Source organism: Emydura macquarii, unplaced genomic scaffold (assembly GCF_026122565.2).
Source record: "Emydura macquarii macquarii isolate MOO-44397 ecotype Brisbane River unplaced genomic scaffold, CSIRO-AGI_Emac_v2 contig_1146, whole genome shotgun sequence".
NCBI classification, from domain to species: domain Eukaryota; kingdom Metazoa; phylum Chordata; order Testudines; family Chelidae; genus Emydura; species Emydura macquarii.
The window spans coordinates 12,375,310-12,391,208 of record NW_027131283.1 but is presented as its reverse complement, the minus strand read 5'-3'; the positions used below and the strand labels follow the sequence as shown (position 1 = coordinate 12,391,208).

At 39.8% G+C, this 15,899-nt stretch overlaps 1 protein-coding gene across 1 annotated transcript in view; it reads right to left on the bottom strand.

The window, feature by feature from the left end:
- Positions 1-11,362: 11,362 nt before the first annotated feature.
- RFX6 (regulatory factor X6) overlaps positions 11,363-15,899 on the bottom strand; it is a 46,612-nt gene continuing 42,075 nt past the window's right edge. Inside the window, exons 18-20 of the mRNA XM_067546784.1 lie at positions 14,034-14,252; positions 11,695-11,697; positions 11,363-11,549 (exon numbers count right to left, since the gene is read on the bottom strand). Of these exons, the coding sequence (XP_067402885.1) occupies positions 11,374-11,549; positions 11,695-11,697; positions 14,034-14,252 (398 nt within the window). The 3' untranslated portion in view covers positions 11,363-11,373. The remainder of the gene's footprint in view (positions 11,550-11,694; positions 11,698-14,033; positions 14,253-15,899) is intronic.

Sequence of the window (15,899 nt, the reverse complement as noted above, 5' to 3'; positions counted from 1 at the left end):
TTACACTAGAGGCTTAGCAGAGGTTGGAGGCAGTATTGACTTTGTAATTAAACTATTTTAACTTCAGGATTTTGTAATCACCACATTTAAACCATCTGTTATAGTACAAGGGTGATTTCCCCCACCCCCATCCCTTTTAAAGTACAAAAACTCCATAATGTTTTTAATTGCAAAGAAGCAGATTTCACAACCTCTCGTTTCATGGGGCTAGTATGTCACCATCGATAGGGAAAATGAGGATCATTTCCTCTCTCTTTAAGACAACAAGAAAAAGCTCACACAATGCATCAGGAGACTTACAGTGGGTGTTGAGGAAAATGCTTTTAGCTGGATTATGATTATAACTGTAAATCCTGGTCCCTGCTGGCTCCCAGTTTAGGGACAGAAGTAAACTGTGGCCGCCCTTTTGTTGGCATGGGTTACTTCCCCCTCTGCACTGGTTCATCTGGGCTGGTCAGCACACTGAGAGAGGAGGTGGAGCCTTAGCTCCACCCACTCCTATGCTTCCCCCGGGTCCTGGCATGGTGTCTGCCAATGTGGGTAGCCTACGCAGAGGAGGAAAGGACTCCTTATGCCTATAAAAGAATAGGGAAATTTAATCTGGAGAAAGCATGACAAGAAAAATAATAATGTGCATATCTATCTGTCTGTCTAGCCAGCCAGCCCCATCACCTTAGTGTCTAAGCAGTCTGTACAATATGTTTCAGCTGAGGCTCTCAACACTTCACAAACATTAAAACCTCTGTGATTTCCTGGGTGCACTTGGACAAGTCATTTAGGGCTTGTCTAAATGTAAAAGTTGTACAACAACAGTGTAGTTAAAGCAATACAACCTCCTATTGTAGACATATGTATTCAATAAAAGAGCTTATATCGGTGTAACTTATTCCCGTACAGGAAGGGGAAGAAGCTATACCAGTATAAGCACTTTTATGCCAATATAACTGTGTTCATGCTCGGGCTTTTTTCCCGTGTAACTATTTCAGTAGAAAATCACACCCCTAACCAATATAGTTATACTAGTATAACTTTTAATTGTAGACCAGAGATGAAGATCTCTCTGGGCCTCTGTAAAATGGTTATAATAGTCCTTTCTTTCTCCCATCCTTTGTCTTGTTTGTTTGGATTATACCCTCTTCAGGTCATGGACTGCCTCCTATTTAGTGTATGTACTGAAATAAAGCTATAAACAATAATAATAAATAAAGGTAGATAATGTAAATATCCCCCATCCCCTCCTGTATTTTACAAATGAGCAGATATCAATGGAAGGCTGGAGTCCTGATCTCAGTCCCCTACTGTGACCACTAATCACTACTGCCAGACCACAAAGTTAAATGTAACATAAATATTTTACATTCTTGCTTACAAATATTTGTCTTATTGTTTATTTATTCAAACAACTTTTGGAGCCCTCAGGTAGAAATTCTCTTTAGCCCTATTTTACTCTCCCTCATTTCAAACCCAAGGTCTTGTGTTTTACCAACCATCTTTCCACTTCCAGGAAGCTGGAGGGAGCTCCTTCAGCCAATATGCTGGACATGCTGTCATATTTCAATCATTAGTAAAGCAAAAATGTATTTTATAAATAACTGCAAAGTTCAAAAGGAAGAGCTTGGGGTTCCATGGCTTGTGTTATACAGGAGGACAGACTAGATGATCACAAAGGACTCTTCTGGGCTTGGAATCTATCAGATGCATATGACCTGTGATTTATTAAAGTGGCAGAGTATCTTTAAAGTTGTACTTTAGCAGTGCTCACTTTGTGCTGTCATTCTACATTGTCCAATACAGAAGCAGTAGCTATCAGCACAGATAAAAGTGGTGATATCAGATATGTCAAATAGTGTATGTACCTGAATATCAGGTATCCAATTGTCCTTCTATATGACGTGCTGATCAGACATGATACACAGGCCTACACTTTGATCTCAGCCCATGTTTGTTTGGCATTTTTGTCTCAGGGGCTTTTCTTGAGGACAGCAGATAAAGTGGTGCTTAACAGAGACAGGTTTTTTACTGTTAAACAATGCAACCATGCTAGAAGTTGTAAGTTTGTATTTGTGCATGTGGAGACACAGAGCTGCTCAGTCACTGGTCTATCTTAAGTTGCCTGGCCATAGTTTCACTTCACAAAATATTCTTACCAAAAGTGGACATGTCTCCACAGTTTTTGGAGGCAGATGAAAACTTGAACAGTGTGACCTGAATGCAAATATGTGAGAAATTCCATCTACATTGATTTTAAAAAAGCCCCAAACCCCATATAAGTAGTTTCTTATGAGCCATTTTTCTTTTGCTCACATTTAATATACTATTTGTGTGACCTGTTTAATTATACTAGGATTAAAATGCTGATACTGGGCTTTAATGATCCTTACTGCTTTTTAAATCAATGGCAGTTTTTCTATTGAGTGATTGATTTTCATTGGGAGAAGGATTGAACCCAGTGTGGTTGTGGGGGTATTATTAATGTCATGATGAAAATAAAACTAAAGTGTTTAACTATGATTATTATGAGAAAAAGGTAAGTAATTTGTTTGCAAATGAACGTATCATGAAAATGATAAGAAAAATCAACTGCTGTTTGTTTTCTTTATAGTCTGTGTAGCCCTTCAGCATTTACTACGTGATCGTCATTCGAGTAATGGCAGTCAGCGAGAAATGCTGGGTGCTCAGCACTTTAGAAAATCAGGTCACTTATGTAGGAAGTTAAATATAGACGTAGGCACCTACTTTACTGTCCTATTTTTTAAAATCTTGGCAATTGCCAATTAACTGAAAGAATTAAGGAAACCATTTTCAAGTTTTGAACCCAGATAGTTAAAGATATTTAGATGTTGCTCTGTTCAGTTGTCAGTCCTAAATTACTTAGCTGGCTAAATCCTATTTTCAAAAGAAACATAGGCACTTAGGAGCCAAAGTCCATGAGTCTTAGTGCCTGAGTCACTCTTGAAAACTGAATTTAGCTGTCTAAATCACTTAAGCTTTACCACACTGAGCAGAGCAGTGCCTCAATACCTTTAAAAATCTAGGCCATGGGGCCTAGAATTAGGTACCTAAATCCCTATTTGCACATATGAATACATGATTTTCAGTGATGCTGAATGCCTGCATCTCCACTGACTTCATGGAAGTTGAGGGTGCCCAGCACCTCTGAAAGTCAAACTACTTATCTAATAGATTCACAGATTATAAGACCAGAAGGGGGTCCATTAGATCATTTAGTCTGACCTCCTGTAGAACACAGGCCATAGAACTTCACCCAGTTACTCCTGTACTGTGCCCAATAACTTGTATTTCAGTAAAGCATATCTTCCGGAAAGGCAGCCAGTGTTGACCTGAAGACTTCAAGAGACAGAGAATCCACCACTTCCTGGATAGTTTGTTCCAATGATTAATCATCCTCACTGTTAAAAAATTGTGCCTCATTTCCAGACTCAATGTTTCTGGCTTCAGTTTGTAGCCGCTGGTTTTTGTTACACCTTTCTCTGCTAGACTGAAAAATTCTTTAGTACTTGATGTTTTCTCCATGTGAAGGTACTTAAATGCCTAACCTAAATACGGATTTACAGTAAATGATTAAGTTTAGTCATCAAAGTTTGAACATTTTGGCCAAATTCTGTAAATTCTTTTTGATGTTAATAGTTGTTATTTTGAACATTTTGGCCAATCCACATTATACTTTGTGTTTAGGGAGAAATTCACCTTTCAGATCAGGACTTTAGAGGGCGTTAATGCTGATATTCTGCATAGGGGTGAATGTGTTACTTCTGTTGTGGAAAAATCATGGAAACATTATTTGGCTTTGTTCATTATGTCAAATATGAATAGTTATCTCTAATAATGATAAAAAACAAACACGTACAGTCTTCTAATGGAAATGGAAAACAATTCACTTGTGCTTTAACAGGACTCTGAATATAAAAATAAACATATTGGCGACTTCAAAAATATATATGAAATAGAACTGTGATGGCAATGGCACCCAAAGGAACACCATCTGAGCAACTTTTCAGGAGCACGAAGTCTATACCTGTAGTGACCATGGTGGAGGATTGACCAGCTAACTCGGTGATTCCCAAAGTGTGGGTCACAATCCCCGCTGGGGTCACACTCTCAGCAAATGGTATCATGGCGGAGGACATAATTTTGCTTGCAGAGCATGACCTCGAATGTGCAATGCATGCGAGGTCACGATGCGTAGAGGACATCATTTTGCCCTACTAACTGGCATTCTCAGCACAGCATGAACTCGCTCACACCATATGTATGAGGTCACACTGTACAGAGGACACCATTTTATAGAGCAAAATGGCATCCTCCATGCACTGTGACCTCACAGGGAGGGTGTGTGCAAAGTCACAGTGTGTGGAGGATGACATATTGCTCTTCAAAATGGCATTCTTCAGGCTGTCTGGGGTCCCGGTAGGAAAGACTTCATTAAAATGGGGTCATGCCAGCAGAAAGTTTGGGAACCCCTGGGCTAACTTCTAAAGCTGAAAGGGTGAATATGAACTAAAGATTTAGGTCCTGTGGCTGGGGGCTATAAGAAACTCATATCCTCTGTAGGTAGGGCATGAGGAGCTGGCATGGTCCACACACTAGCCAGTGGGTTATACACCTATTTTGTATAAAAAAAAGAGGAGATTTAATATGAAGATGCCACTAAAGGATTCTGAAAGTCTCAGCTAGACTCTGAGGCCTGCTCCTCCTGTACTAAAAATGAGAGCAGGTGGAGAGTATATTAGAGAGAATTACATTCCAGATTAGAGAAGAAGTGCTGCATTCGTGGCAAATGCTGTACTTTATCCACCTCTCTGTTTTAGTTACAACAGGTTTTTAACTGCAGTGTAGGCTGTCTAAAAGAAACTTTATACATGAGATTTAATTGTTTTTCTCTGCCTCTTGATTCAAGGAGGTGACTGTTTTGTAGAATAAACTTTCTTTACAGAGGTGAATGATACAATAGGGGAAATACCCTATTAATTTACCATTGCAAATGTACAGAGCAGGAAAGAAATAAAAACCATAGAATATCAATCTCTTTTTAAATGCAGAATTTCACTGTATGTTTCTTTTTACTGTAGCAACCAGGGCATAAGGGCAATGTGAACATGTGGCCCTTTATTTGATCAAGGATAATAATCAACTAAGCCAAGAGAAAGGGAAGTAGATTTTTCCTATTTCAACCGCTTAATATAATCTTTTTATGCCTTTCCAAATGGGTATCTATCTGTGCTCCCATAGTAAGTGGGAAAAACCTACAGGTAACAAAGAATCTGAATTTTACAGAAATGAAAGCTGTTAAACATAAGAAATATTACTGAGCACATTCAATAGTATTGCTTATTCTGCTCTCGGAAATGCACAATATGGGCCTGATTTTTCTGCTCCCTACCACCCTCATCCCCAAACCTGCTTCTCACCCAGAAGTGAATGGTGGGCCCCACTCTAGATGGTTCAATCCCTTTGGAGAAGGGGTTCAGATGCTCTGTTAGCATGGAGCGCGGCACTGGGAATTTTTGGGCAGGATCTCCCAACTGGATATTCAGCTTCTCTGCCTCCGGGAAGCTGCATTCATCGTTTCCATTACCATCACCATTTCAATAACGTTGAGCTTTGACCCGTTTCTCCTGTTGTATGCTGAGCTGTTAGAAGTGATCCACCCGAGCTTGCAGATGCTTACTCACCTGGAACATCATGCTGATCCTGAACTGTGGGCAATGCCTCTATTTCCCATTGAGATCTAGCCTGTCCAGCCCTATGTGGTACTAACTGACCATTCAGACAGTGACCAATTGCCCCCTTCCCCAATGTAAAATCAATAACCAGCACAAGGGTATCTTACGTACGGCTGCTTTGAGCACTGAACTTTCTCTCCATTCTCCAGTTGCATCTGCTGATCATGCACTGTGCTATTGTGAAAGCATGCAAAGGCATTTCATTTATCGGGGATTCCAAAAGCACTGATCTTTGCAGTATGACAGAGACAGCTTACATAGCTCACATGAACATGGAGGCTTTTGTATAGTGCATCAGAAGTATCAGAGTGTGAGCGGCCCCCTCAGAACCACATTAATTTGAACTTTGATTTTCTTTATGTCCATGACTGATGTCCATCTTGCAGATTATGACATTTTTTAAGCAGCAGTCTTCCTAGAAAGTCTCTGTCCTCCAAGAGTAGGCTAAAAATTTAGGCTCAAGATCTGTTTGAGAAAACTGCCGAAAATGGAAAATTGTAGGTTTGGGGATTTTACAAAGAAAAGGACAATTTTGGAGGGGAGAAGGTTGGTGCCCCATTTTCTGGCTAGCTCTAAAATTTATATTTCTGGCTTTCTCTGGGGTGGAAATAATAATATTTTAAGCCTTATCCAGGTCTAGATTCCATATTCTTCTGTCCCCGTAGTTCGGGAATATTTGAACTCAGGGTTTGGTCACATCTCTATAATAATTTCCTTTTTGTGATGGTGATGCTTGAGGGGGAGGGGGGCAATGATCAGCAATGGGGCTCTATTTTTCTCAGGTTAATTCAGCATAAGCCATAAGGTCTGCATCTGCCTGTACTGCCTTGATGTATAATCAGGATGGTGCACAATCAGGAAGGACTCTTCTGTGGGGCAGGGTAGTTCAATGGAAAAGGGATCAACCAGGGAGTGACTGGTAGATGTGCTTTTTCTAGTGCTAATGTTCTGCTGCTGGTAGGTATGCAGAGTATTTCTTCATGTGAATGGTGAAGCAATAAGTAATATTGCTTATCATTCCCAGGTGTGTTAGTACCACAGAGGTAACAGGGAAGTTGCTTAACATTTCCAGGGTCTAGTGTCTGTGTCTCCTGTTTTTGGCCTGCCCAGTCCTATCAGCTCCCAGTTCCTCTACCCCTAGACTGTCATTTTATTAACTGTATCCCATGCATTCCTTTCTTTCCCATCCATTCATCAATTTTTTGTATGTTTGCAGTCTTTATCATCCCTGTTTTGTTACAATGGAAGCTCATGAGGCTTGGTATCTGTGAGGTGAATATTTATGCTTTCTGCCTGTGTCCGCTGTACTATCTCCCTCTCCATGCTCATTTCTGCTGTCTGCTTACATTTGTGGAGTGACGGGGCTTTCTGGCTTGGCTTTCTTTGACCTGCCCCCAGCCATAACTGTTTCTGGCTCACTGTATTTTTGTGTGAACTGGGAGCATTTGTGTTGGCAACTGGTTGGTGGTGGCAGTTTTCACGCCCATTGTGAGGTTCCCAATCTGGTGGTAATGTCTGTCATTCTGTGTCCCAGGGCTATGGCAATGGTGACTGGAGTTGATGATTTCCTTTTTTCACCCAGGTTCTTGCATTTCTCTGCCCCATCTTTAATTCTTTTCCTAACAGATTGTTATCAGTGGTACCAAATAGCTGCTACACGGAGAGATGTTGGCTGGGCTGTACCTCCACCTGTTCATAAGGAACTCTGACAGTGTTCTTGGTTTGTGTATTTAAAATTATTATTGCTTTGGAGATGGATCAGTTTATCTACAAGCGCATGCTCCACAAAGCCGTGGATACAGGCCCATTTCCTTGTAGTTCCACTTTCTTTTGTAGTTTCCCTTTTCTTTCCACAGTGAATATATGGTCAATGGCAGGCTCTGTTCACTGGTACTGAGAATGGAGCAAATTCCCACAGTCAACCTATTTTCAGATTATAAGTAGTATATCTCCCCATCAGTTCTGAAGATACATTCTTTCCAGGCCCACACAATTAAGGACAGAATCAAGGCCCATATCTCTGAACAATCAGCTACTTCTCTGGTATGTATATTGCTGCTGGGTCTCTTCATCTGTATTAGTATGTGTTTTATTGTTGAACAGAGAGCAGAACTGATTAATTCATTCATCCGCCCACTCATATACTGCATAGTCTAAGTTCACTGTCATATCTCCTCTCCCTCTTTTGTGGAGTGGCTCCCAAGTTTTGGTTTTTGGAATATTCTTCCTTTGCCAGTGAATAATTGTTTCACATGTAATCTATACCTGCAAATTTTTATCACTTTGAATTGACTTCTGGAATATATGACATACTAAAAATGACACATGAATGTATATACAACATATGCTCAAATAAACTGAATTATACAGTATTTCCAAATGATCACTCTCCACCGAGTCTATTATTTACTTCTTTAATGAAGCTACAGTACCAGAAATAAGAATCTTAAGTTCTGAATGATCCAAATTCAAATAAGAAAACTTTAGTTTGATATTAGAAGGGAATTCACATTAAGTAGTGTAGCATTTAAATATACCAAACCACATTTTTGACTGGACTATAAGGACATAAAAGCACCAATTGCTCATTTGAATTGCTAGGATATCAAATCCCATGCAATTTTCCTTGTTTTTAATTAAATAACAAAGTCTAAGTCTTCTGACCACATAAAGGTCCTCTTGATTGGCTGAGCCATTTAGATGGTTATTTAAATATTAGAGTCTGGGTTTTTTACTGCTCCTTTGCTGTCAGTAATGAATTATACCTTACAGTAGATTAATATTTTAACTGGCCTGCATCCAGTGTCCATTATAATGTTAATCTGCTAATATTTGCTGTTGGGATATTGGGTCTTGTCTTATCCAAAGAAGATGAATGGTTTAGATGAAGCACTTTATTACAAAACCTTTAGTTAGCATCTGGCTGTTAGAAGGTTTGTATGAGAAAATGAATGTGACTAGAAGTTATGCATGTAAATCACAACGCACTCAAATGAGACACTGGGTACCACTGCCTGCTTAAAAAGGGCCAATTCCTACCATTACGGGCATACACAGGCAACATATGTAAGACCCATATCCATCAAAGAGACATCTTGCCTTTTCAAGAGATGATGTTCCAAGCTATGCTGTCATAACGTATGATAAGACATTGTTTACCACTTTCCTGACGTACTGTTTATCATTTCTGGCTAGTTTCACCAACCAGCTGCTGATAGCAACACATGTGCTCATTAGATTGTGGACTACCCATATTCTTTTTCTGGCTAACAATTCCCCCTTTGGTTATATCTAGCCCCTACATATAGCAGAAGGTGGATAGAACCACTGTCTCTCCTATTTGGCCAATCCCCATTGTGCTACAGCCGCATGAGATTTTTTACCTTTGTTGCACTGTATATGGAATCCTAAATGTGTATTTAAGTACTTCCCCTTAACTTCTCACTGTCTCCTGTATAAAAGGAAAGCAACCAAATATAAAATACCAATTTATAAACTATAGTAGATCAGCACAATGATGGGTGAATAATGTAGATGAGATTGCAACTGTACTTTTTTTTGTTACATTTTCATAGATTTTATTGCCAGAAAGGACCATTATAGCCATCTAATCCGCTCTGCTGTCTAACACAGGTCAGAGAATTTCACCCAGTAATTCCTGCATTGAGCCCATAGCTTCTGGTCGAGCAAGAGTATATCTGTTAGAAAAACCTCCAAACTTGATTTAAATTTTTCAGTATGGTGTGACCTCATTTTAAGTCTCTCATTTGTCTTACAACGTTTGTTAATAAGACCGTCATTGCTACCATTGCCCAGATGACTTAAAAAAATCCATATCACAGTTTGTTTGTTTTTGTTTACTCTACTGTAGCCAATACACGTATAATCCTTTCTGAGCTTGTCCAGATCAGTTGCCGTTATGGAATATGGGGCGAGAGGGGGTGCACTAAGTTGTACTATGGCTTGTTCTAGAGGCTTATATTTTATGCACTTCTTTATTACAGTATTTAAAATGGTAGGTTGTTGTCATTTTGCTCCATGATAGTTAAATGGAGATTTTTACAAGGTTTATTTTCTATGCTGTGAAACCATAGCAGATAAATGTGCCCTCATGCCGCCTGTATTATTACCTTCCTGCTGCAATCAGGTTTTCATGACAGATCATATGGTAAAAAGAAGGAAATAGTTATGCAGGAGATGGGCCTAAACTGAACGCTGCATCATAACCCCCATTTCCCCCTACCAAAAGAACCCAATGATTTCAGCACATGGCGAAGTTCCCATCCGCATCTGAGTTGTGTGTAATGGGCTGAGCTGGACAATGAAATTAAACAGCCCCTTAATTCTGGGAAATTTGGATTTAAATCCAAATCTAAATTCAGTGGCTTGAGATCATTTCTGTAGGATATAGAAATTCTTCAGGAATTAAAGATTAGTCTTTAATTAAATATTATGTCATTTGATGAAACCTCCAGGAATACGTTCAGCCAAAATTGACAAACCTAATACCATCTCCTCTTAAATGTACGTGATGAGAAGTGAGTGTTATGTGTTTATTCCACTTTCCCTTTTTTTTAAATCTCAGATAGTGAATATTCACTGCCTGCCCCCTCCACAAACACACATACAGAACCATGACCCTTTCAAAGGGAGAGAGAGTTATTACAGCATAACTGATCTGCTTATGTTTTGATCATCTCCACTACATTCGTGTTGGGTACCCAGAGCCCTATCCAAAGGCCCATTGAAGACAATGACAATCTTTCCATTGACATCAATCAGCACTGGATTGGACCCAGACAGCTCAAATATTTTCAGAATTCCATGAGATTTTGTGGCACAGTTTCCATTTAATTTCAGTTATCTGGTGACAATGTCAGGCAGTGGTATTAAATATTTAGAGGATAATGTTTGCAGTCTCTAACAGCATGTTTTAAATAAGAAAGGTGTTTAAAGTTTTTTTTATTATTTTTTTAAAAGAAACAAACTGTCCTATAATGTGGTTAATTCTTGTGGACTCTAACTTAAACATAAGTAGGAGCATAAGGCACTAAGTGTTTGAAATTGACATTTTAATGCACAACAGTAGAAACTTAAGAACTTTGATTTAGATTGATTTGAAGCAGTAAAAAATTGACCTTGTAAACATTTCCATAGGAGGTAGAACACATACATTTGACTATCTGTCAAACAGGAGAAAGTAAACAGTGACTCTGCAATCTGCAATCCTAATAAATACAAGCATTACAGGCATTAAATAAACAATTTTTATACAAAAAAAAGTACGTGTGAAAGACTAAAACAGTGTATTCAATAAATTAGAAACAGAAATAATCATTTCTTCACAACTGAGACATGTTTGCAAGAATCATGGGTTCTTTCTGCTTACCCTGAAGTTATGACTTCAGAACCGCATTGATGAGGACAATTTCTGAGCAATTCATGTGCAGGGCACAATCTGAATACAGCTTGTTTTCTGTTTGCGTGTTAATGTCTTCAGGACGGTTTCCTTAAGACCAATTTTTAATACTTTTTTATCCCAGTCATTGATGGGATTCATCAACTAACAAAACCATCAGAGGTTAGAACTGGAAAATAAATTTAAAAAAAATAAAATTCCTCTCCTAATTCAGGTGCCTCCAGCTGCAGCTCCCATGAAGACAGTGTTGATTGGTGGCAAAGATGACACCATCTCTCTACTGGGCTGTCCATGGGAGTCCAGCGTTTCCTGAGAAGGATACTGGTTAGATGTTCCATACATGCACTGGGAGGAGGATGCAGATATTGCAGTTTGCATATTTGAAGCTACAAAAAGAAAGGTAATTGTCATTGCAAGGTTTCTATTTGATTCTCTCTATCTTAAAATACAGTTTACTTTAATTAGATACAGGCTCATATATTCGACATGCCATCTCCCTAAACACAGGTAGTGGAGAGCTGAAATCTGAACCTACTCTGGATTCAGATCTATCTTTCCCAAATGGCTCCTCTCTTTATAATAGGATAACCTGAAATCCCAGATCTGAAGAACATTCCTGCATTTTTAGGGTGTTAGAAATCCAGCTGTGGGGCTGAACTTCATAACATAAGCCCATCTCTAAGGCCAAGTCTACACTAGTACTTACGCTGGCAAAACGTTTGTGAAAAAAACACCCCCCTGAGCAACATAAATGTTGCTGGTATATGCGCTTGTGTGCACAGTGCTGTCAGTGGAAGCTGCTCTCCCCCTGACCGAGCTGCCACCGCTCATTAAGCTGGTTTTATTATGTCAAGGAGAGAGCTCTCTCCCTTTGGTATAACATGGTTACACAAGCGCTATACAAGCATTCTTACAACGACCCAGCTGTATCAGTACCGCTGTGCCGCTGTGAGCTTGTAAGGGTAGACATGGCCTTATACATGGCATACAAAATGAAGCGTGTTTGCTATTCCTCCTCCTCCCCCATCTAGCATCATTCATTCCAGTACTGACTCTTAGGGCTTGTCTACACTGACAGCGCTACACCAGTGCAGCTGCGCTGCTGTAGCAGTTAGTGAAGATGCTACCTACACCAATGGGAAAGCTTCTCCCATCAGCACAGGTACTCCACCTCCCCGAGAGGTGGTAGCTATGTCGACAGGAGAAGCCCTCCTGTTAACATAGCACTGTCTACACCAGGAATTTGGTCAACACAACTGCATCGTGGAAAATCCACCCTCCTGAGTGAGCGAGTAGTTATACTGACTTAAATTGGTAGCGTGGCCCAAATCTCAGATTGTATCACTGCCTCTAGATATAAAAAATCAAAACTTCCACCTGGCAAATATCATCACAGGACACAAAAGGCACTTGACAAGGACAATCCCTGGAGTGGTTTTTCCCTGCTGAAGTTTCTCTTAAAGAAGCCAACCAGCCAGCAGCGGCTACTTGGAGGTCTTCAGAAGAACCACAGTTAGACTCTCTTTTGGGATTTCCTTGTGACTGACACGGGTGAATACAGCTTTTAAATAAGTGATTGTAAGGAAAAGAACAAGGACACAGTTAAGTGTCAAGAAGAGTAGGCAGCTGCCCATTCCTAGATTTGGGTAATCATTTTTAGTCTGACTGTCTTGGTTAAATTGTTGCTCACACTTATTATCATGATTGTTCACACAATCAGGAGACTGTATGTGCCAATAGCAAATTAAGGGTTTTCAGATTTGCAGAGAGGGATGTCTGACTGGCAATGCGCAGACACAGAGCCAGTGCACAGTTCCACAAACATTTTTGCATATTTCAGAATCCTGGCCTTTTTAGTCAAAACTAGTCTACCTAGGAGACAGATGCAGATCTCCCAGAGAAAGTGGGCGAAGAGGAGCCAGGAAGAGAAATGGAGCAGTCATAGACATATTCAGCCATGTGTGGTGTACAGCCCAGAGCATTTCAATATTGCTAAGTTGTGAATATTGCTAACCATTAAAAAAGGGAACATCACAAATAAGAAGTTATCAAAACTCAGGCTGAAGCGGTTTGGGAACTGCAACAAAAGGCATTATCTAGTAGACAGTGCAAATGACATGTGATTGGGGCTGGCCAGAAAACAAGTTTCCTGTCCTGTGAGCATTTTTGAGATTCTGAAATACTCCCATCCTGAATTGGGACAAAAAAGCAAAATCTCAAAAATGTTCAAGAACTGTCAGAAATATTTGTCACTTTAAGTCAATGAAAACATTTCATTTCGATAACGTCAAAATATTTTGTTCGAATGTCAGTCCTCCCCCACCTCTCCCCCAACTCTTTTTTCAGTCTAAATTCACTAACATTTTTAAATGAAAAGATATTTCGACTCAGAAACCTGAAGCTTTTTGTCTCAAACGTCAAAACTGAATACTTTGGCAAGTTAGAAACTTTTTTTCCCCAAATTTTTAAGGTGTTGCCATGTGAATTCATAAATTCATAGATTCCAAGGCCAGAAGGGACCACTGTGATCATTTAATCTGATCTTCTGTATAACACAGGTCATAGAACTTCCAAAATAATTCCTAGTGAATATTTTTTAGAAAAACATCCAATCTTGCTATAAAAATTGTCAGCGAAAATGCAGCAGACTTCCATGGAATTAAAGGGGGATGAACTAGTCCTTTATTCCTAATACTTATCTCTCCAAACACCTTGGGAACATGCAGTTCTCACTCTGGCAAAACTCACTGATGTCAGTGGGAGTTTTGCCTTAAGTGAGGACTACAGGATTTATCCAAGGTGTTTAGATCTACATTGTATTAAGGTGTTACCAGGTTCATAGTCCTTGCTTGATCAGCAGAGGTACTTACTTATGGGGGTCCGACAGCCTATTGAAGATGAAGAATCTGTATAATATGAGCCTGCCTGTTTTCTTCCATTGTCATCTAAGATGTTCAGTGGGTCATGAATGTCATTGTACGGTGGCAATGGGCGAATGCTGCTTACACTACTGATTACAGAAACATGCTGATCCACCATTGATCCAAGTCTGTGGGATTCTGGGTAGTTTATGTTGTTTCCATAGTATCCTATTGACAGGAAATTTAAAAAACACGAAAAAGTAAAATAAAATAACTGCATAAAACAGAAAAGTTGCTCTACTGGCTTAACTGCATGATTGGGAGGCAGAAGATCTGGGTTCTACTGCCATCTCTGTTAGTGCCTAGCTACGTGACCATGGGCAAGTCATTACACTTGTGTGCCTCCGTTTCCCCCTCTGTCAAATGGGAGTAATAGTACTTTCCTACATCACAGAGGTGTTGTGAGATTTAAATTAATTCATGCTAGTGCAGCGTTTTGAGAACCTCTGACAGATCATGCTCTAGAAGTGCAAAAATTATTATTGTCAGAGATAGGTCAAAACCAAACTCTTGCAACTGAACCCATTGAATTTTAGGGGTTCTAGGATTAGAATCTCTAGCTTGAAATGCACTGTTGCAGATCAGATCCAAAACCAGAAGGGGCCAATTTTCTTATTCCAGTCAGGATGTAGAGAAAAGCTAACTAGAACAGCCACTCTTACAAGAATTTGGTACCATGGAATGAGAACCAAAACATTAACTTTTATATGGCCTTGAATTCAAACTTCAAACCCTAGCTCGAATATCTGGATCTAGTTCCAAATACCAATTCTATTTATCCTTCTTTTGTTCTCTTGAATATGTGTATGAAAAACTAAACAAGGATTATTTATAAGACTCATATAAATTATCTACAAGTAACTGGTGATAGCCATTATGCTACAGTAAATCCATTATGTAAAATCCACTTCTTTTGTTTGCCCTAACTAACTACAGGTGAATTTCTTGACACACAGCTTCTTAAACTTTATGGCGCTATTTATGTGCAATGAGGAGAGAAAAGAATCTAAAATCTTGTCCAAGGTTTCGGCACAGAGTGAATCTTTCATTCTAAAGTAAACATCAAACCCACAATCAAGTAGTCAGAGGAGCAGTTACTCAGTTTCGTATCCTTAATTCAATTCTACCCCTTTGAAAATTTGACCCATAATAGTAAGTAGATTTTGAAATGGACAACCAAGAAAAAAATACAAGGAAAGACCATTCGCTGTATAATGGTATTGCAGATGTGCTGCGCCTTTCATCCTGAAGGACTCCAAAGCACTTTATATACTGATCTACAAGTCACAGTCCCGACAGGAATAATTTCACTCACTACATTTCTGGGGTGGGACATGGCCGCTGTTTTATAGTTCACAGCAACACATACTAGGACCAAAATCCTGAACTGTAGCCAAGCTGTGCTTTAAGCCACTTTTGTTTTGCTACCCTAGCCTTGAAGCTGGTTGGCCACTGGACTTGACCTGGTATAAAGCAGAGCAACTTGTGGGTTGCTCTGTTTTGTACCCGCTTCCTAAGAGGCTCTTCCAGCAGTAGAGATTGCTGGAGCACAGGCACACGTGAGCCACACCTCCTTTATGCTCAACATGCCAATTCTGCCAGAGAAAGGATAGCACAGAAGCTGCTAAGACTCTCTATGCCACCTGGGGGTCCCCCTGGGCAGTGGGGAATCAATCTTCAAGAAGCTAGTTAAGCTGGCTTTACAGCGGCTATGTGTCACCAAATTCACGGCAAGCAGCACAGGCGGATAGAAGTTGTGAACAGGAACTGTGTGAGAGAGAGGAGACAAAGAGCAAGTGTTGCTTCTGGATATGA